The sequence below is a fragment of the Apiotrichum porosum genome (assembly GCF_003942205.1).
Source record: "Apiotrichum porosum strain DSM 27194 chromosome Unknown scaffold_10, whole genome shotgun sequence".
Lineage (NCBI taxonomy): Eukaryota > Fungi > Basidiomycota > Tremellomycetes > Trichosporonales > Trichosporonaceae > Apiotrichum > Apiotrichum porosum.
In genome coordinates, this window is record NW_021167117.1 from 759,663 (window position 1) to 779,850 (window position 20,188).

Below are 20,188 nucleotides of genomic sequence, written 5' to 3' on the forward strand. Positions count from 1 at the left end.
ACGGGGGGACGAGAGAGACTGCACAGAGGACCATGAAAAAGGAAGAGAGGCGAGAGGTTAGGCGGCGATTTCGGGGTGGTTGTCGCGGTACTTGTTCAAGCACGCCCTCAGCGAGCCGAAACGCTTGGTCTTGTCCTCGGCCTCTGGGATCCATGTACCGTTGTTGACGATGAGGACCTTCATCTTGGGGTGGTACTTGAGACCCGTGAGGAGCTTGGGCGTGATGAGGAAGTATTGGCCCACGGTATCGTTACACGTGACCTCGACCATTTGGTTGTGCACGTTGCGCTCGGCGCGCGCGTCCATGCCCTGGTTGATCTCGTCGACGAGTGAGAATGGGGTGCGGGCCATCTCGGACAGACTCATGAGGTAGGTGACAGTCGCGAGGGAGCGTTCGCCACCAGACTGGCGAGACACGGTGAGGACCTCGGGTGCCACATTGTCGCGGTAGCTGACGAGGATCTGGATGCCCCACGCCTCATAGTCGCCCTCGACGCGCTTGACGCGTACCTCGCCCGTGCAGCCAATCTTGGTGAACGCATTCGAAAACTTGGTGCTGGTCTCGTCCACAAGCGAGTCGAGAGCCGGGTCAAACGTCTTGCGGATGTCGGCGATGCCGCGGGACATTGTCTCATAGTCTTTACGCAGCTTCTCGACCTGCTGCTTCTTCTCTGCAAGCTGGGGATTGTCAGCTAAAGTGAACTATATTCAAAGCTCACCTCTTTGCTGAGACGCTGGAACCTGTCGATGGTGTTGGCACTGACACCAACTGAGAGGTCGAGCTGGGCCTCGTTGTCGGCCAACTCGCCCATGATTTCGTCCATGGATTCTTTCTTGGCGTTGTCAGCAGCGGGCTCTAGGTTTACCAGACACCGTGTCACGTACGTCAATGTTTTGGAGTCGGTTATAGAGTGGCCGAGGCAGGTCTTCGAGTACATCAAACTCGAAGTTTTCACCCAGCAGCTCGTGCAGCTCTACCTCCTGTTTCTTGGCTTTCTCACTGGCAGCCGTGATGATGGTGGAAACTGGGGGTACGTTAGCAACAGCTGCGAAGCAGGGAGGGGTATTATACGCACGCTCTTGGATCTCTTTCTCTAGCTGCTCAATCTTGTCGTGACCCAGTTCGACCACTTCCTTGATCGTATGCAGGTTCAGGCGATATTGAGCCGAAGCCAACTTGGCCCTGGCCACATTGCCAACCTCCTGGACGGACTCGGTAGCTGATTCCTGCATGCGTCAGCGAGCAGCAATTGCACGAAAAGTGAACATACAGTGTAGCGGTTCAGTCCCTCGACACGAGCCTTGACATGCTTGATCAGCTGCTGCTGAAGACGAGGCCGCTCCGCCTCGGGCGAGCCCTTGTTGCGAAGCTCTTCCAGGCGCTTCTTGGCAGATTCTAACACCGTCAGCAGCCGTTGTTTCGTTGCATTGTCAATACACATACCGATCTTCAAATGAGCAGTGTCGCACTTTTGCGCCTCCTTCCGGAGGTCCTGGAGGTCGGAGTCGATGCGTTTCTGGGAAGAGTTTCAGAGGAATTCAGTGCGTTCCATGCTCACGAGCTCGTGCTGCGCCTCGGCCACCTTGGGGCCAACTTGCTCAAGATCGCTCTTGGCCTTGCTCATTGGCTGCTCCATGTTGTTGAGCCTGCGCTTGAGGTCGGCCGATTCTTCGGCAATCTGATTGACAGCGGCCCTGTCCACTGGGAACGTTTGTCAGCATTGAACGCAGACGATGAAAAATGGCATTGCTTACCCGAAAGATTAAACGCCCTCGCTGCGACAGGAGCGCTCGACGTGGTCGTCCAGTCACGGCGACCATATTGCGAACGAGACGCGCGGTTCGAGTCGGTCTTGGTGATCCATGAACTGATGTTGGAGCGAAGAACGTCGTCGGTGCTGATAACGTTACCGGGCTGCTGGGTCACAGCCTGACAAGAGTCAGTACGTCGAGGGACGACAAACTTACGGCTTGGTGCAGCCTGGCATATTCGCACAGGTACGCAATCACAGGTGGGTCTGCCTCGACATAGTCAATAGCGAAGCCGTCAAAGCCCAGTTGGCCAAGCTGATGAACGTTAGACGGTCCCACCGAGTAAACTTACAGTCTCAGGGCTGCATGGGCGCTCGGGGTTACAGGTCTCGTCTGTGACGTTGACTTGGGCAACGTGCATCCTGACCATGTGTTCCCTGCCATTCGCATCTTTGAACGTGGTGCCGTTCAGACCCGTGAGGGTCAGGTAGTCCCTTTCATTCTGGCAAATGAATGTCTGCCGCTGGTCAGTAAATGTGTACTTTTATATCGCAACTTGCCTTGCGCTGTGCGACATTGGTGCACATTTCAACCATCCACGCATACTGCTTGTCGGGGACGTTGACGGAGATGATGGGTGGATAACAGACTTGGGCGTCGAATGTCCCTGGGGGGGCTTTCTCGATCCAGTCGACGACCCAGCCAATAGTCGCTTCCCACCTGGCCGCGGCCTGCTTCTTCTGGGTGTCGACATTGGACAGCTCATTCAACCTGCGCGTACGCCTCTCGATCTCGTTGTGGATGGTCGTGCGTTCACGCTGCAAGGTCTCCAGCTCCGACCTGAGCTTCTCATGGTCGGCCTGAAGCTTGCGCACTTGCACAGTGGCCTCCTTCTTCTCCTGAGCCTTGGCCTCAATGAGTGGCTGCACATTGGCCTGGGGCCCGTCGAGAATGATGGTTTGTGTTGCGATGATGTCGTCTTGCTCCTTCATCTTTCGCTGCCAGTCCTTGACCTTTTTGGAGATTGAGCGAAGCTTCTCCTGAAGACTACGCCCATCATTGTCCTATCACCGTCAGAGTAATGTCTCTAGTTTGCCGACTTACGGCGTTGTTGATCGCCTTGACAGCCTGATTCAACTCTTTTGTGGCGTCTCGGAGAATGTCTTCACGGCCTACCAACTTGCTGTCGGCCTGCATCCGCTTCTCTTTTTGGTAACTTGGCTGGTCAGCGATATTCACAACCGGGGCAACTCACTCGCGCAGCTCCTCGAGCGGCTGGCGCTTTGCCATGAGACGCCTGTACTGCTTTGCGAGTTGCTTTCGATCCTTTGTCGCCGCCGAACGCTTCTTCTTGGAAGCCGCGACCTTGGTACCAATGAGAAGACACTGGAGAATGGTCCTCTGCTGCTCAAGGTCCTGACGAGCGTGATAGTTGCGGACATCGGGCTCGAGTTCGTCGACCTGTTGCTGCATGTGCGTTTCACGGCCAAGCTCGGCGGCAAGAGAAGCGTCGACCGTCTTGGTCTCCTTGCCCAGCTCCACAAGACTGGAATGCCAAGCACTCAGGCGGCTGTCGCCAGCGGCGCGCATGGTCTCGCGCAGGACGTCGACAGGGTTCATCTTTGCAAAGTCGGCGACCTTGTCCTGGGGAAGGAAGGAGCTGAGGGCTGTCAGCTTTCTCCGCCCCAAACCGCCGATGCAATTTCACTCACCAAAGGTTGTTTGCCTGCACGCCAAAGCGAGCGACGGCATTGTCGACGGCCTTCTTGGTAGACTCCTTGCCGTTGAGGAACCACTTTGACTTGTCGTCATCGCGACCAAACTCGCGCCTGATGACGGGGTTGGCCTTGCCGCGCTTGGCCTTGAGCTCGACCTCTGTCACAGTCTTCATGGCGCCCTGTTTGACGTATGACTTGAGATCGTGGGCGCGTCCCATGACCTTGGGCGGAAATCCCAGACCAATGGCAATGGCAGCGGCGATACTGCTCTTGCCGGTACCGTTGGGGCCAAGGATCATGTTCAGGTGCGGACCGGGGCAGAACTCGACATGGTCGTAGGTCATAAAGTTGACGAGCTTGATGCGTGTAATCGAGCCGGCAACGTAACTACGGGGTCAGCTTGCGTTGACGTATGGTAGCTCACCCGTCGTCACCACGCTCCAAGTCGGGGCGGTAACGCTCCGCGGGCTCGGCAGCCTCGTCCTCGCTGTCGCTCTCGCTCCTGCTCTCACGCTCGCTGTCCTCGTCTTCCTCGTCTTCGCTTTCTGGCTGCACCGCACGTTGCTTGCCCTTGCGGTTTCCGTTTGTGGTGGGGCGGCGGGGCGCTTCGTCGTCAGACTCGGACGGCTCACGGGAGCTGCTGTTGCCGCGACGCCTGGTGGTACGGCGTTTCTGGGTCGGTGGCGACTGCTGCTGCGAGGGGCCGTCCTCGTCGGAGGAGGAGACGACGACGGCCTTGCGTTTTGATGTTCTGCCCGCCATGGTGGAGGAGGGCAGGGATGGGTGTTGTTGATTGTGGGTGGTGTTGTTGTTGTATGCGAGAGAGGGTGTCTGTGCAGTTGTTTAATGTAGGTTACGCGACTGGGCTTGTGGACGCGCCTTCCCTGCCGGGTTGGTGCCTGGGAGACAGGAGGGAAAGCCTTATCAATAACCAAATAACCGTCATGCCATGTTTATTACGTGTCAATAATGTCATTTACACGGCCAACGCCTCAGTGTCGGCATTAGCGGAAATTTCTGTTCTGACGGGATCAATTTTGTCCAAACTCGCCTGGCCCACTCGCCGACCTGCTGGCTGCCGGCCGGGCAGCGGGCTCCCTCGTCTCGACTCGTCCTTGACACCTGCAGCACCCTTCCTTCCCAACCCTCAACACATCAAAATGGTGCGTACGACGACGACGACAGCGCCCACGACGACGGAGACCGGAATGCTGATGCCCGTTACAGGAGTCCGCCGCTGCGTCGAAGACCCCCGTTAAGCTCGCCCGCGTCCTCAAGGTGCGTTACCGTTTCCAACTCGCGCGAGAGAGAGAGAGAGAACCCCGAGATGGAGGATGGAGGATGGGAGAATGGAGTGGGGAGCCAGTGCCAGAGAGATGGTGCTGGCGTCCCACGGAACGCGCGCAAAAGCTGTGGAGAGCGCAGAGGAGTGAACAAGGCGCGTTCTGGGAATGTCGAAATTGGAGACGGGCGGAGACTTTGGTGGACCGCGGATCGGCAGAAGAACTTCACCACACTTCTACGTTCCAACGGCCACTGGAATTGCTCGTCCCAACTGCATTCCCGCCAGACTCCCGGGGACTGTGAAGGGCAGGAGGACGCGATTCGTGTGCTTCCTGGTCTGGCAGGTGGCGAACCAAAGATCACATACCCACACACAAAAGTTCTGGTGAACATTAGCTGACGCTGTGCTTTCTCAATCTTCCTTCAAACAACCCGCCCTACTCGTCTCCCCTCCTCCCCACGACTGTCGCCCATTCCCTCTGCGCAAACGTATTCTCCTCACAGGTTCTTGGCCGCACCGGCTCGCGTGGTGGTGTTACCCAGGTCCGCGTTGAGTTCATGGACGACACCTCGCGCTCCATCATCCGTAACGTCAAGGGCCCCGTCCGCGTCAACGACATCCTCGCTCTCCTCGAGTCGGAGCGTGAGGCCCGGTAAGTCTAGTTGGGCTGTTCGGGGCAATGAATTCAGCTGACGTTTGTTTCTCAGCCGCCTCCGTTAAACACCTCCCTATGTGGTGGGCGACGTAGAGCAGTGTACACTGGCGTGGTAGTCTCTTTTACCTCTATGGAGGTGGATGTGATTTCGGCTTTAGCATATCCTGTTGTGCTGCAGAATCCTAGAGTACGCTGCCACGGGCGTTGTGTTGGATGTACAAGTCAGGACAGACCAGAGCGTGTTTGTGGGTCGTACAGTCAGTGATCAGTGAGAGAGCACAGGTGCACAAAGTTCAGGTTGCCTCCGACGGACGGGCAGTCGCCGCCCGCACACACGCCTCATTGTGTCATGTCGTCCGCCCTGTTCGTGTTCGTGTATGCGCGCGCGTCTTTCATCCCACAACCACTCTTCTTATCATCCACGCGCCGCCGTCACTCCCCATGGCCACGACAGAGGGCGACACTGACGCGCAGGCCGCCACTGCTGCACCCCAGACCGCGGGTATCCCTGTGCCCGCATCGTTGTGGACGCCTCCCACTGAACTGCAAGGCCGACTCGTGCTCCCGGACTGTGAGGCTGCTGGGTGTCTCCCTCGACCGCGCACACACCCACTGACGCGCGCACACAGTATACACCGCACCCGGGGCTGCAGCCGATACGCTCGGCAAGGACTCGGATCCAACCCGGTTAGCTGGCGCAGTATCAGGACCCATGCAGCGGTAGCTGACGTTCAGAATGGGCATCTTCATCTGCCTCCTAGATGGCAAGTGTCGTCCAGCTGCCCCCGCCAGCACAGTCCAGCTGACGACGCCAGACCGACCACACCTGCACCCCTCGTTGCACGCTTTGCACGCGCACAGACTCCGCGCGCACGAACTCGCCTCGCCCCCGGACCCCGTGCATGACCTGCCCCCGGGCCAGGGCACCGAGTGGACCGGGTGGAAGCTGACCGACCAGGAAGAGGCGCGCCGCGCTGCCTACCTCCCGCACGCCTAGAGTAAGAGTAGAAGAACAGTGCTTCCCATGTTGTTTATATGTGTTTTTCAAATGTGTGTCTCGTGGCCATTGCATATGCAAGCTCTACAAAAGTATTTGTTCTTGACGAAAGGATGATGGACTAGAAAATGTTGGGGTGGTGTACGGAACACGGCACGCGAAGATGTGTGGTTCCAGAGCGGGGGGGGTTTTCTTTTGCTTGTTGTCTTCTTCCTTCCACTTAAGCCTTGACGCCGAGGCGCTCGTCCTCGACGCGGGCCTCCTCGAGCTTCTCGCGGAAGAGCTTCTCGGCGTTGACCCAGACGAGGGCCGAGTCGCGCTGGGGGAACTGGAGGAGCGAGGGAAGGAGGTCCTTGGAGAACTGCTCCGACGACTCGCGGGGCAGAAGGGTGGGGAGGTGGTCGATCGAGATGACGGTGCAGCGGTGGCCAACACCCTTGGTGTCGACCTCAACGGTGGGCTCGGGGAAGGTGGTGTTGATCGAGTAGATGGGGATGGGGTTGTGGGGGTTGGTGGTGTCGCACGAGACGTCGACGACAACCGAGAGGCGGCGGGCGTCACCGGCAGCGGCAATGCTCTCCGAGGTCACAAACTTGGGGATGGGCTTGGAGAGGTAGATGCAGTTGACAAAGATGTCGGCCTCGAGGATCTCCTGGAAGGGGCCGCCCTTGGCGGTCTCGGCCATGTCCCACTTGTTAATGTTGTCCCTGCACGAGATGTCAGTCTACACCCAGGTCACGGTCCATATCTTGCGTGTACTCACTCCTTGATGCCGACCTTGCGGAAGAGGTCGACGGCACCCGAACCGCAGCGGCCGAGGGCACCAATGACAAGAACCTTGACGTTCTCGACACCGCCCTTGACAGTCTCAAGGGCACCACGAACGTGCGAGATCATGGCGTCCTCGTTGGGGTAGGGCTTGAGGTCCTTGAGGACACCGTTGCCGCCGTCCTCCTGCTGCTTGGCGTAGGCAAGAGCACCGGCGGCGGCACCAGCGAAACCGGCGTGGAAGCCGAAAGCGGCAACACGGCGGCGGGTCTCGGGGTCCTCGAGGAACTCGAGGTCGTAGAGCTTGCCGTTGCCGCGGGCGAAGCGACGGAGAACGTCGTTCCAGCCGCCCTGCTCCTTGTAGCAGTGGGCAAACTGGATGTGGGTGTGGGGGAGGGGGTCGCTGCGGGTTGTGAGTCAGGGACCGATAACCTTGGGGGCAGCAGCGCGAGGTGGTCGTCGCCAATCAACCATTTCACACTCACGTCGACTCGGGGAGCTCCTTGAGGCCGATGATGGGGATGTCAGTGGGGGCCTGGGGCCAGGTGTTGTGCTCGACAACCTTGCAGCCGACACTGAACATGGGTGTTAGCAAGTAAATCAAAGCAACGCGCGCGCGGATGATGGGGGGGGGGGGGGGGGGGGGGGGAGCAACTTACGCGGCAAACTCCTCGTCGTCAAAGATACGCTGGGGGTCCTTCTCGACGTAAATGTCAAAGCCGGCGTCAAGGAGGGTCTTGGCGGTGGTGGGGGTGAGGGCGGAGCGGTGCTCGAAGGGCTTCTTCTCGCAACGGAGCCAGAGGGAGGGCTTGGTCTGGGCGCTCATGGTTGTTGTTTGTTGTTTTTTTTGGTGGTGCGGGGGGGTGAAAGAGAAAGTTGCAAAGATAATGCTTTGCAGTGTGTGTGGTGGTGGTATTTTAAACGGCTGCGGAGTGTCCGTGGTGCGCGTTGGACCGACCAGCCCCGCCGCCGTGTATGACTCGATTGCTGGCCGCTGGCACAGGAGATACCCGATACATTTTTGATAACCGTGAAAAAGGGGGGGGAAACAAAACACAATTAGAAAATACCAAATGACGTGGCAATACCTCCGCTCGATCTTTCTCGGCCCCCTCCGGGGGCGCTGGAACCGCAGAGCACAATGACACTTTGGGCGCGAGAACATTGGCGTCCATTGACTTTCTCTCTCGAGTCATCCCATCACACACTAAAACCATGTCCGAGCCCACCAACCCCCCAGCCCCCGTCGAGGCTCCCGCGGCCGCCGCCGCTCCCGTGGCCGCCGCTGAGGGCGCTGCTCCCGCCGGCCCCTCCAAGTCCGAGCTCAAGAAGCGTGCCAAGGAGGCCGAAAAGGCCAAGAAGGCCGCTGAGCGCCTCGCCCGTGAGGAGGAGGAGCGCAAGCAGCGCGAGGCCGCCGACGCCATCGACAACGCTACCCAGAACTACGGCAAGCTTCCTCGCCACCAGTCCCAGGAGCGTCTCGGTGCGTAGCTGCGAGGAATAAGATACGTGGCAAGTAGCTAACACACATTTCAGGCCGCCAGTGGCTCAAGTTTGAGAACATTACCGACGCCGACGTTGGCAAGGAGGTTCTCTTCCGCGCCCGTCTCCACAACATGCGTCCCCAGGGTGAGTGAACAGGAACATGCCCTTGTGTGAACTGGGAAAGTACAAGGACTGACGGAATCCCCAGCTGCCAAGATGGCCTTCCTCCAGTTCCGCCAGCAGACCGAGACTCTCCAGGGTGTCATTGCCGTCTCGAAGGAGGCCGACGTCCACCAGGTCTCCAAGCAGATGGTCAAGTACTCGCAGGGTATCCCTGCCGAGTCCATTGTCGTTGTTGAGGGCGAGATCAAGAAGGCCGACGTCAAGTCGTGCACCATCCAGCAGTACGAGATCTCCATCCACAAGGTGAGTAGGCATATGTTCTGGAAGTCGTGTGGGTTTTGGCTAACTCGAATTTCAAGCTCTTCACCGCTGTCGAGTCGGAGGCCCTTCCCTTCTCCATCGAGGACGCTTCGCGTTCCGAGGCCGAGATTGAGCGTGGTGAGGCCGAGGGCAAGCAGTACTCGCGTGTCTCGCTCCCCACCCGTCTTGACAACCGTGTCATGGACCTCCGTACCCCCACCAACCAGGCCATCTTCCGCATCCAGTCTGGTATCTGCAACATCTTCCGCGAGCACCTCAACGGTCTCGGCTTCACTGAGATCCACACCCCCAAGCTCCAGGGCGCTGCCACCGAGTCGGGTGCCAGTGTCTTCAAGGTCCAGTACTTCAACTGTAAGTGGAGTGGCAATTCCTTGATGGAGGGGTTTTTTGAGACTAACCGGATAAACAGCTACTGCCTTCCTTGCCCAGTCGCCCCAGCTTGCCAAGCAGATGTGCATTGCTGCCGACATGGACCGCGTGTACGAGATTGCCCCCGTCTTCCGTGCCGAGGACTCGAACACCTACCGCCACATGACCGAGTTTATGGGTCTTGACATTGAGATGGCCATCTCTGAGCACTACCACGAGGTTCTCGAGACCCTCGACTCGATCTTCAAGGCCCTCTTCAACGGCATCGAGACCAAGTACGCCAAGGAGGTCGCTGCTGTCCGTGCCCAGTTTGGCGGCGAGCCCTTCGTCTTCATTGACAAGACCCCCGTCATCACCTTTGCTGAGGGTATCGCCATGCTCCGTGAGGCCGGCGCCACCGACTTTGACGGCTCGCCCCTCCCCGAGGACGCCGACCTGAGCACTGAGAACGAAAAGTTCCTCGGCCGCCTTGTCAAGGACAAGTACAAGACCGACTACTTTATCATGGACAAGTTCCCGGCCGGCTTCCGTCCCTTCTACTCGATGCCCGACCCCACCAACCCCAACGTTGTCAACTCGTACGACTTCTACTTGAGGGGAGAGGAGATCCTCTCGGGTGCCCAGCGTATCCACGACCCCGAGTTCCTCACCGAGCGCCTCGTCGCCCTCGGCATGAACCCCGCCGAGTTTAAGAGCTACATTGACGCCTTCCGTCTCGGCTGCCCTCCCCACGGTGGTGGCGGTATCGGTCTTGAGCGTGTCGTCTTCCTCTACCTCGCTCTCGGCAACATTCGCAGGGCGTCGCTCTTCCCCCGCGACCCCAAGCGTCTCACTCCTTAGTTTGGTTTCGCATACAGCAGTATTTCCGTTAGAGAGAATGCCATTTAAAGTGCGCGTCCACTGTATGCGGAGGGTGGGTGTGCATCCAGGTTAACCGAACTTTGTGACGACGTTGGGTTAGGCAAGGTTTGCATCGTCTTGCCCCTCACGCGCGTCCAACATGCAACATCTGTTGTACCGGGTACCCGTGTGGTGTCACGCGAAAAGATAGAATCCCATATCCCCGGATAGCTGGGGTGGAGGCCGTGTTTGAATTCTATTTATGTCTTGGCGCGGGGTCAAAATAATATAAAATGGGCCATCAACGTCATATTATGGGAGGACGGGTGACTCCCGCAGCAGCAGCGAGCAGCCTAGACTGTCACGCCCAGGCGAGAGCGTGTTTGGGCCACACCATATAAATCAGCCAGCATCGCATCTCGCATACCACGGCCTCTTTAGCCTCTTACACCCACCCCCTTCCTCCACTGCAGCAACCATGGCTACCCCCACAGTCCCAGCGACCACCCGCGTCAACATTGCCGACGAGGACATTCCGGGCCTCCACGAGTCGCTCAAGTACATTGTCGAGAACTCGACACCCCACGCCAGCGACGCAAAGGACCAGCTTGCGCGTGAGCTTGGATATCGCCGGTCGTTTGAAGCTGACATGCAGCGTCCGAGGTTCGTGCCGACGCCGTCCACTCGCACGGTAGCGCCGAGGCCAAGACGTGGGTCAGGCACTTCTTCCCCAGCTCGGCCACTCTTGACCGCGTGAGTTTCTTGGGGGCGGGGGGGAGGGGGGGAGGTTATCACTGATCCACTGACGCATCTTGCAGCTCTTCGCATACGAGCACATGGGTAGGCACAATCTAGTGGCATGCTGGCTATAGGGTGATCGTCCCAACCTAACCTTCATTAGGCAACTACGTCATTGACAGGACCAGCGGTGCCAAGATCTTTGAGACCATGCCCATCTGTGCGTGACGCGCTGGTTGCATGAGCTAACGAGCAGACGTGCGCGTTGGCATGCACCTTCTCTTCGTATCGGGCGTGGGTACGGCGATTGCGTCCGCAAGACTGACCCAACCAGAACGACTTTATGGGTTACAAGAAGGTTGAACGCCTCCTCGAGGAGCAGTCTATCAAGCGTACGTCCTGACGACTCTTCATTTGCCCGCTAACATGTGTAGAGGGTGCCGTGTACGACCAGACAGGTCCCGGTGTCCTTGCCCACATTCAGTCGTTTATCAAGACTTACGACCTTCCCCTCGAGGAACTGCTCGTCCAGGACCTTACCCAATACCCCGTGGGTACCATCTGCTTCATGGCGTTCTCTTCTGACCCGCCAGACCTTCAACTCGTTCTTCGCCCGCAAACTCGTCGCCACTGCACGCCCCATCACCTCTCCCGGGAGGTTGCGGTCGTCACCAGCCCCGCTGACTGCCGTCTGAGCGTCTTCCCCTCGGTTGATGCGGCCAAGACCCTCTGGTAGGTGGCACGACATGGGTTACGAATGTGGCCCGGCAACCCGGCTGACCGCGCACAGGATCAAGGGCAAGGAGTTCACCCTCCCCCGCCTTCTGCTGGGCGACAACGCCGTGGAGGGCAACCCCAAGTACGACGCCATCCTCAACGAGGGTGAGGCGAGCATCGCCGTGTGCCGTCTTGCGCCCCAGGACTACCACCGCTTCCACTCGCCCGTCTCCGGCACCGTTGTGGACATTACCGATATTCCCGGACAGCTCTACACCGTCAACCCCCAGGCCGTCAACGAGGGTAAGCTGTATGCATTGTGGGAGACAGCTGACCATCAGACCTGAACGTCTTCACTCTCAACAAACGCTCGGTCGCCGTCGTCAACGCCAACTTTGGTCCCGGCAAAGAGTCCATCCCTGTGGCCTTTGTGGCCGTGGGCGCCATGCTCGTCGGCTCGATTGGCTGGTCCAAGAAACCCGGAGACACCATCGCAAAGGGCGAGGAGCTCGGCTGGTTCCAGTACGGCGGCTCCACCACCATTGCCGTCTTCCCCCGCAGCGCCGGACTCCAGTTTGACAGCGACCCTCCTCGCCACCTCGGAGCAGCAGATGGAGACACTCGTCCGCGTCGGCATGGAGATTGGCCGCGTCGGGCCCTCGTCGCCTGTCGTGGGCAATGCCGCCCCCTTGCCTACCGTTCCGACTGTATAGAGAAATGGGTGTGATGCAGTATACATTGATACATTTGAGCTGGCGGGTGTTGATGTCTAGAAGGGGATGTCAACTCTGTCGCTTTTATTATTCTTTGAGGTCCCCTTTTGGCGGAACCGGGTTGGGATTGTTGAGGATCTGTGGATCTGTGGCAAGAAGCAAGGCGGCGGGGCCTTCCCGAGTTATCCTGACTCTGTGAATGGGTGTTAGACCGCTATCACCAAGCAGTGAGATTGTCTATGCCTTTCAGAGGCGAGAACGAGAGAATAAATATTACCCGGTATCTCGCTAACTGAATATAATATTATACACGTCCATTCAGCAGTGTTGCCAAGTAGCTGCAATGTCGGTACTGGTGTGTGCATCCTGGATAAACAAAGATTGTCGAGAGGACCAATGTACACTTCCTGTTGTTGATGATGCAGACAACAGTGCCTAGTAAACAGGAAATCATTTCACAGAGGGAAAGAACATGGAGTACCTGTTGTCGGTAGCCATATAATATTTTACAAGCTTTGGCCAGTCCCAGCACCGACCAGCGAGTGGCTCGCGAGTACCTGGCCGCATCTCCTGCGTATTTGCGAAGGAGGACTGTCGCTACTGTCGAGCAAACGTAGCAGGAAGACCAAAATCGCCACTGAAAAGAATGGTGTGGAGACCCCGGACGGGTTGTTTTTGCTTGTTTTCTAGAATGCGCGCGTTTGTCCGGGTGGCAATGACGCGGCCCAGACCATCTCTGTCATGCTGTCAACTCGTGTGACACGTCAACACCTTGTCCATCTCAAGTGACACAAGACTTACCAGCCGACTGACTGTCACTCACACACCTACCGGATTCCCACCATGGGCGCCAAACACACCAAAGTGCCCCTCAGCTCCATCAAGGCGCTTACCCTCCATGACGGGAGGCTCACGACGCACCGCCGCGGCAAGGCTGTCCGTGAGTGTCTGGGAACAAGTTCACCCCCACCCCGTTCCCTTCTGTTCGCAGCTTACACCCTCCTACAGCCCAGCTCTCGTGTACCGGCAAGCTGTGCGGGTACGCGCCCGACGTAGTGCAGTGCACGAACGTCGGCGACGACGGCACCGGCTCGCAGTGGAAGTGCGACGCCGACCTTCCCTCGGGCATCAAGTTTGGCAATCTCGAGGTCGTGTGTGAGGGCTGGGCGCGTGCGGGCGACACCAACGTTCTTGCAGGCAAGTATCAGCTGCTGCACATACAACATACACACTCGGTACATATAGCTGAAGGCTGACTCGGCCAGGCTCCTGCGCTCTCGACTACGAGCTCGTCCCGGCCGACAACCGCGCGTGGCCCGGGCGTAGCGACAACAACAACTGGTTCAAGTCCTCGACCTCGGGCAACAACAAGCCGTCGGCGACCGACTTTCTCTTCAATCTCCTCTTTTACGGTGTCTTTGCGTTCATGCTGTACAAGATCCTCAAGGCCGCGTACGCGGCGTTCCGCGCCGCCCCGCGCCCGTGGTCGTCCGGGCGCGGCAACGGCGGCGGGTGGTGGCCTGGAGGCGGCGGCGGAGGGTGGTGGCCTGGAGGATGGGGTCCTGGAGGCGGCGGTGGGCCATACTCGAGTGGATGGGGCGGCCCTCCCCCACCATACACCAAGACGACCGACGCATCGACTCCCGGGTTCTGGACCGGCGTGGCTACCGGCGCGCTCGGCTCGGCGCTGTTCAACAGCCCGCGCCGTGAACCCGAGGTGGTCTATGTCCGCACCCCGACGGCCCCCGTCCAGCAGGCGAGGAACAACACGCCCCGCTGGGACGATGAGCCGGGCCCATCCCGCCGTGCGACCGGGTACGGCGGCTCGCGCACCAGGTAGACGCCTCCTTGCTGCTCCTTCTCCGACCCATTGTTTCATGCCTAAAACCGAGCGGCTCACCGACTACGCTCCGTCTCCTCGCAGCAGCCCCTTCTGTACCTACTCGTTCCATGACTAAAACTGTATATGCATCCTCTATACCCATGTGCTAGATACTCCGTAGTCCTAGTTACCCCTGCGGGCCTTGCGCTTGCGGCCGATGAGCGAGCCGAGCTGAGCACCCATCTTCTCGAGACCCTTCTTCTCCTCGGGCTTTGGTGCGGCCTTGGCAGCCTCACGCTCGCTCTTCTCCTTGCGCTCGCGGTCCTTGCGGTCCTTGCGGTCGGTACGGCCACCCTTGCGCTCGCGGTCACCACGGTCACCACGGTCGCCGCCGGTACGTTGGCGCTTGTTGCCGCCGCTGCTGTTGCCGGCCTTGCCGCTGTCCTCGTCGTCCGTGTCCTCGGCGGCAATGGTGCCGGCCTTGCGCTTCTGGAAGCCGCCAGGACCATCCGAGCGCGTCGCCGAGATCTTGTCGACACGGCGCTTGACGACCTGGACGTTTTCGACGGAAAACTCGATCATGAGCGTCTTGCCGCCACGCATGCCGCCGCCGCTGCGCTCGTCACCCTCGGCCACGCGGTCCTCGAGCTTCTTGAGGCGCGCCTCGAGGTCCTCGACGGTCTCCTTGCCCTCCTTGATCTCTCCGGGGTTCTCGCGGGCCTTGGCCAAAGCGGCCTTGGTACGGTCACGGATCTCGGCGAGCTCGGCAGTCCACCACTCCCAAACGAGGGGGCCGACGGCGGCGTTGTTGTTGGCCCATCGCAGGACCTTGAGTGCCTCCTTGTGCGAACGCAGCTCGAGGAAACCGTAACCCTTCGAACGACCGGCATTGGTGAGCGGATCGATCTTGTCGCTGGCGCGCACGACCTTGGACTGGACAACGGCGGTCTGGCGCTCGCCGCGCTTGACCTTGCGGCCCTCGAGGGCGGGCGAGAGGGTGTCGTCCTGCTCCTCGACGCGGGTAAGCGCCTCACGGGTGCCGGCAGTGACCTCGTTGTCAAACTCGCGGATGGCGTGGATGGCGAGACGCTTCATGCCGCGGTCGCTGACAAACAGGGGCAGCTGGCGGATCGAAAGACGGGTCTTGGAAATGTACAGCGAAGGGTTGGAACGGAGCAGGGTCTTGCGCGCGGTGAAGGCCTGGTTGCGCTTCTCGACCTCGGCAGCGGGCAGGGCAGCAGCGGCCGGCGAGTTGGGGAACACAACACCCTCACGCATGAGGTAGGTGTTGCGCTTGTCACCCTTCTGGCGGGCGGTCTCGGAGTCCTCCTTGAGGTGGTTGGCCGTCTCGCGCGTAACGGCACGAGTGACCGAGAGAGTGCGGCCGTGGATGACAACGCGCGAGGCGAGGTTAGCCGAAGGGTCGGCAGTGAGGACCGAAGGGAGGGCGAAGGGGTTCTTCTTGTCACCAAGCTGTACGATGTTAGCATAGGTTGAGCTTCAGCGAGAACACCTACAGGCATGGCATTGGCGCCAGTCTCCTGCGCAACACGCTCCGACTCCGCGATGGCGGCGTCGGCGTGCTCAACGTTCCAGTAGCACACAAATCCGGTACCGCGTGACCTTCCGGTGGCCTTGTCCATGGTGATACGGGCGTAACGGATGGGGCCGAAGGAGCGGAACAGAGTGCCGAGCTCCTGCTCGGTCGCCTCAAAGGGAAGGTTGCGGATGAACAGAGTCGAGCCAACGTCGGTGTCCGGCAGCTTGGGCTTGATGGGCTCCTCGATCTCCTCCTCCTCCTCCTCCTCGCCGTCCTCCATCTCGACATCCTCATCCTCCTCGTCGCTTCCGCTCTCGTCGCCGCTCTCGTCGTCACTTCCGCTCTCGTCATCGCTTCCGCTGCTCGAGCTGCCGCTGCCGCTGTCGCTGTCGGATCCGCTCTCGTCATCGTTCTCAGCCTCCTTGGGCTTGTTCTCGGTCCACTTGTCCTTGCTCAGAGCCCAGTCGACGGCGACAGGACGGCCGTCACCGACCTCCTTGTTGTCCTTCTTCGCCAGGCGGCCAGCCTTGCCCTTGGCAACAGCGGCGTCGGGAGCGCGCATGATGGGCTTGCCGTTGATGGCGGCCATGGCGGCCTCGGCATCGCGCTTGACGAGGAACCAGATGAATGCGAAACCACGGGCACGAGGGGGAGGGGCGGGCTTTCCGGGCTCGGTAGGGAGCTTGGAGGGGAGGGTGGGGAGGTCGATCGCCTGGATGGGGCCATAGCGGAGGAAGGTGGCACGCAGGTCGGCCTCGGTGGTCTCCCAGGCGAGGTTACGGACAATAAGACGACCAGCGTGGCTGGGAGCGCGGCCCTCACCCTTGGCGGAGAGCTTGTCGAGACGCTTCTTGAGCACACACGAGAGGAGCGAGCCCTTGTAGGTGTGGCCGTGGAGCTTGGGGACACCCTTGATGGCGTCGCCGTGTGTGGGGAAGACGAGGTAGGCGGTGTGCTCCTCGCCCTCAACAGGGAACTGAATCTCGGCCTTGTCGTTGACCTTGCGGACCTTCTTCCACAGAACAGGCTTGGTGATGTCGGCAGGCAGACCAGAGAGGATGAGAGTACGGATGGCGTTGGGGTCGGTCGAGCCAGTCTCAGCATCGTCGGCAGCGGCCGCAGATACACGCGGCTTCTTCACTGGTCGGTCCTGCTCCTCCTGGCGAGCAGTGTTCCTTGTCTTCATGTCGGGCTATACTGTTAGCTTCGCTCCGTCAAGGTACAGCTCACCTTCTTGTCGGCCCACGTGACACGGATCTTGCGACCCTTGTCGCCAAACGACGAGCCGTCGAGCTCGGTGAGAGCACGCTCGGCGTCCTCCTTCGTCGAGTACGTCACATAACCGACACCCTTGCTCTTGCCCGACTCGCGGTCGGTTGCGACGAAGCCATGACGGATAGGGCCCACGAACGAGAAGTGGGTAATGAGGTCGGTGCTGGTGGCATTGAAGGGGAGGGACGAGACGAAGAGGGTCGAGGGGTCGGCCGCAGGCTTGGTGCGCTTGTCACCGCCCTTGGAGGGTCCGGGGGACTGGAGAGGAATAAAGTCGGCGTCCATGCCGGCTAGATGTGTAGATGTTGTTGAGAATACCGGCTCCAGCTGTGAACTTTTGAGAGGACGGCCCGTTGCAGAATTCCTCGCGGGTGGAGGTGGGATGAGAGTGATAAGGCCACGTGGGCTGGCTGGAAGAACCGCCTGTCACACGTCATTTTATGCCGCGGACGAGCTCGGTTTCGTGTTCTTCCTGCGACTTTGTGTGTTCTTGGACGCTGCTGCTTAAAACACACCTCTTGCAGACCACCACACCATGCTCGTCCGCGGCGCCCTCTCGGCACTCTCCGCATCGTTCGGCCAGCTCTCGCTGCGCGCCGCCCGCGTCCAGCCCATTGCGTCGTCGTCGCGTGTCCAGCTCCTCCCCCGCGCCGCTCCCATCCGCTCCTTCTCGGCCTCGTCTCCTGCTTCCGCGACCATCAACCAGGGTGAGCTCTCCTTGTCCACTGCCGTTCCCTCTGGCTCTTGGCCCTCTGCACGTCTTGCTGACATTCCGTTTTAACAGTTGCCCGCGGATGCCGCAAGACCACCAAGCGCAAGACCAAGTCGCCCCTCCTCGAGGGCTGCTACCAGAAGAAGGGTGTCATCTCAAAGGTCTACACCACCAAGCCCCGTAAGCCCAACTCGGCTGTCCGCAAGGTCATCCGTGTCAAGCTCAGCACGGGCAAGTCGACCATTGCCTACATTCCCGGAGAGCGCCACAACCTCCAGGAGCACGGTGTCGTCCTCATCCGTGGTGGCCGTACCAAGGACCTTCCCGGTGTCCGTTACAAGGCCGTTCGCGGTGCTCTCGACTTCAACGGTGTCGCTGGTCGTACCCGCTCGCGCTCCAAGTACGGTGGTGAGTACAGGATGCTGTGTTGCCACTTAAAGGATACGACCACTGACTTTTTTTCCAGTTAAGAAGCCCAAGAAGGCTTGATCTACTCATCTTATATGCATTGCTCTAGACTGGACTCGGGCCGTGCGAGGACGCACCGGAGGCGACCTTTGGAGTTACAGTTACCTGTTTCTCTGGAGGGAACAATGTGGGGAGTGTAGTCTCTGGTGAGCGTGGGGCCGGCGTGTGGCCACGGCAGACGGTTTACGGCGCACTGCCACGTCCGCCGCGTCTCTGAACGCACCCAGCCCATCTGCGTGCTGCTTGAGACACCAGCAGCGTGCAAGGCAAGCAAGCTCCGCTTTGAAGTGCTGGTTGAGACGCCAGTAGAGGTGCAAGGCATGCTGCTCGTTCAATGTGTGTGTCGACAACTGAGGCTTTGAACATGATCCCAACTACTTGACCAGCGACAACCATAATCTCCATTCGTCATTGCATTATAACTACCCGTGCGACCCGAAACACTTCTGAGATCACGTTACGCCCTAGCCTGCATACCACGAGTCTGCGTTACCAGCCTGGAGTGTCAGCTGTGGTCCGACGGCGGGTGACAGCGTACCCTGTCTAGTAGTACATCAAGCTGGCGATCATCTGTTGAGAGAGGTAGTAGAGCGGGAGACCGACGAGGGGGTTGAGGAACGTCTTGTGCACAAACTGCTGGCGGGCAACACACAGGTCTGAGAGCTGGAAGATGATAGCCCCCGCAATCTGGAGGTATGGAGTGGGTGTGTTCCACGCGCTTCCCGAGGCAGCAACGACCATTGCGCTGATGACGGTCGTGTAGAGCGCGACGGGGATGCGGTCCGCCTTGGGCAAGTTGGGGCTCAACCACTTCCACACGACGCTGCCGACGAGACCCACGGCCGCGGCGGCTGTGAGGGCTGGCTTGAGTTCCATCCCGCGCTCAGCAAAGGCATAGGCGAATCCGAGGTGGCCGAGAAGGAAGCTGAACAGGCCTGCCTGGAACGCGGCGGGCGACTTGTGGATAAGGCACACGTCGCCGAGGAAGCCCAAGGCAAGGGATGCGAACATGGTCTTGCCAAACTGGGATCCGGACGTGTATGCGGGCGAGTGGTAGCCGGTGTACAGGAAACCGAGGGATGCCAGAGGCTTGAAGATCCACACGCCAATCGGCTGCTTCAGAGCCTCGGAGAGCAAGGTGGCCGCCAGCCCGACGGCAGTGATTGTTGGCCCTGTCGAGTTCATTCTGAGACAGTGAGGTAGATGCAAATGTCAGGATGGGTGAGGAAGGTGGAATGAACGAAGCAACATGTTGGCTGGTGTTGTTGGACGCGACTACCCATGTGGTGTCCCACAGAGACCCGGCAGCACAGCGTGATCCGGGGTCGGCGATCGCCGCCGGCTTGGCGCCGCCACTTTCAACCCACGGCTGCACCCACGGCTCAGCCGCGACGTTATGAGATTGATTTCATTGAGGACATGGACACAGCTTCACATAGGTCTGAACTGGAAACACACTTGATATGCAAGGGGTTATACATCCTGGTACACCGGGGTGGTGGTGGCCACTGGTTTGCCTGTATTCGTAGAGAATGAATCGGTCGTTTGGCTGCGGGCAAATGTTTCCACACTTGCGGGATCCAACAAGCACAGGAGTTGAGGACACAGCGGCCACCGTACCACCGTAGCTCAAGAATTCAAGAACCACACCACATGCACCACACCTGTGTCTCGAAAACACCGCGCCGTCTCCATTTCGATTTTGGTCCGGTGAGCGCATGAGCGAGAGGCGTAGTGTGTTTCTTCGACCGCGAGAGATTTGATTCCGGTTCCCTCCTTTCGATTTGATCCCGGTTCCGTTCAACCGCACGGAGAGACCCTGCGCCGAGAAGCAGTTGGCCGAGCGCTTGGAGAGGGGGTTGTTGTGGAGGGGGGTTTGTACTGATGAGGTTC

At 59.5% G+C, this 20,188-nt stretch overlaps 10 protein-coding genes across 10 annotated transcripts; 6 read left to right on the forward strand and 4 right to left on the reverse strand.

Annotated features, from left to right (window-relative positions):
• Nucleotides 1-57: 57 nt before the first annotated feature.
• SMC5 (Structural maintenance of chromosomes protein 5) lies at nt 58-4,232 on the reverse strand (the record flags this gene model as incomplete). Its single annotated transcript, XM_028617206.1, has 15 exons — nt 58-678; nt 720-833; nt 886-1,025; nt 1,077-1,227; nt 1,272-1,396; nt 1,445-1,517; nt 1,560-1,702; nt 1,756-1,930; nt 1,969-2,067; nt 2,105-2,269; nt 2,328-2,816; nt 2,857-2,968; nt 3,008-3,412; nt 3,465-3,857; nt 3,895-4,232. The coding sequence occupies 15 exons, from the start codon at nt 4,230-4,232 to the stop codon at nt 58-60; spliced, it is 3,543 nt and encodes a 1,180-aa protein (XP_028474513.1).
• A 398-nt stretch (nt 4,233-4,630) lies between these two features.
• RPS28A (40S ribosomal protein S28) lies at nt 4,631-5,475 on the forward strand (the record flags this gene model as incomplete). Its single annotated transcript, XM_028617207.1, has 4 exons — nt 4,631-4,633; nt 4,698-4,748; nt 5,259-5,407; nt 5,463-5,475. The coding sequence occupies 4 exons, from the start codon at nt 4,631-4,633 to the stop codon at nt 5,473-5,475; spliced, it is 216 nt and encodes a 71-aa protein (XP_028474514.1).
• Nucleotides 5,476-5,851: 376 nt separating this feature from the next.
• On the forward strand, nt 5,852-6,407 carry EHS24_001410 (uncharacterized protein; the record flags this gene model as incomplete). The annotated part of the gene is made up of 3 exons (XM_028617208.1): nt 5,852-5,981; nt 6,040-6,097; nt 6,146-6,407. The coding sequence occupies 3 exons, from the start codon at nt 5,852-5,854 to the stop codon at nt 6,405-6,407; spliced, it is 450 nt and encodes a 149-aa protein (XP_028474515.1).
• Nucleotides 6,408-6,627: 220 nt separating this feature from the next.
• On the reverse strand, nt 6,628-8,001 carry LYS1_1 (Saccharopine dehydrogenase; the record flags this gene model as incomplete). The annotated part of the gene is made up of 4 exons (XM_028617209.1): nt 6,628-7,114; nt 7,171-7,578; nt 7,661-7,750; nt 7,835-8,001. 4 exons carry the CDS (start codon nt 7,999-8,001, stop codon nt 6,628-6,630), a joined length of 1,152 nt encoding a protein of 383 aa, XP_028474516.1.
• Nucleotides 8,002-8,390: 389 nt separating this feature from the next.
• Nucleotides 8,391-10,313, forward strand: DPS1 (aspartate--tRNA ligase dps1; the record flags this gene model as incomplete). The annotated part of the gene is made up of 5 exons (XM_028617210.1): nt 8,391-8,658; nt 8,712-8,804; nt 8,869-9,086; nt 9,143-9,455; nt 9,514-10,313. The coding sequence occupies 5 exons, from the start codon at nt 8,391-8,393 to the stop codon at nt 10,311-10,313; spliced, it is 1,692 nt and encodes a 563-aa protein (XP_028474517.1).
• Nucleotides 10,314-10,791: 478 nt separating this feature from the next.
• EHS24_001413 (uncharacterized protein) lies at nt 10,792-12,481 on the forward strand (the record flags this gene model as incomplete). Its single annotated transcript, XM_028617211.1, has 10 exons — nt 10,792-10,927; nt 10,969-11,066; nt 11,132-11,153; nt 11,215-11,271; nt 11,308-11,345; nt 11,386-11,443; nt 11,486-11,783; nt 11,842-12,071; nt 12,110-12,290; nt 12,343-12,481. 10 exons carry the CDS (start codon nt 10,792-10,794, stop codon nt 12,479-12,481), a joined length of 1,257 nt encoding a protein of 418 aa, XP_028474518.1.
• Nucleotides 12,482-13,324: 843 nt separating this feature from the next.
• On the forward strand, nt 13,325-14,321 carry EHS24_001414 (uncharacterized protein; the record flags this gene model as incomplete). The annotated part of the gene is made up of 3 exons (XM_028617212.1): nt 13,325-13,421; nt 13,490-13,636; nt 13,747-14,321. 3 exons carry the CDS (start codon nt 13,325-13,327, stop codon nt 14,319-14,321), a joined length of 819 nt encoding a protein of 272 aa, XP_028474519.1.
• Nucleotides 14,322-14,486: 165 nt separating this feature from the next.
• Nucleotides 14,487-17,400, reverse strand: NOP4 (RNA recognition motif-containing protein; the record flags this gene model as incomplete). The annotated part of the gene is made up of 3 exons (XM_028617213.1): nt 14,487-15,776; nt 15,821-17,035; nt 17,074-17,400. The coding sequence occupies 3 exons, from the start codon at nt 17,398-17,400 to the stop codon at nt 14,487-14,489; spliced, it is 2,832 nt and encodes a 943-aa protein (XP_028474520.1).
• A 250-nt stretch (nt 17,401-17,650) lies between these two features.
• RPS12_2 (40S ribosomal protein S12) lies at nt 17,651-18,316 on the forward strand (the record flags this gene model as incomplete). The annotated part of the gene is made up of 3 exons (XM_028617214.1): nt 17,651-17,822; nt 17,900-18,235; nt 18,294-18,316. The coding sequence occupies 3 exons, from the start codon at nt 17,651-17,653 to the stop codon at nt 18,314-18,316; spliced, it is 531 nt and encodes a 176-aa protein (XP_028474521.1).
• Nucleotides 18,317-18,838: 522 nt separating this feature from the next.
• On the reverse strand, nt 18,839-19,480 carry EHS24_001417 (uncharacterized protein; the record flags this gene model as incomplete). The annotated part of the gene is made up of 1 exon (XM_028617215.1): nt 18,839-19,480. The coding sequence occupies one exon, from the start codon at nt 19,478-19,480 to the stop codon at nt 18,839-18,841; it is 642 nt and encodes a 213-aa protein (XP_028474522.1).
• Nucleotides 19,481-20,188: the final 708 nt, after the last annotated feature.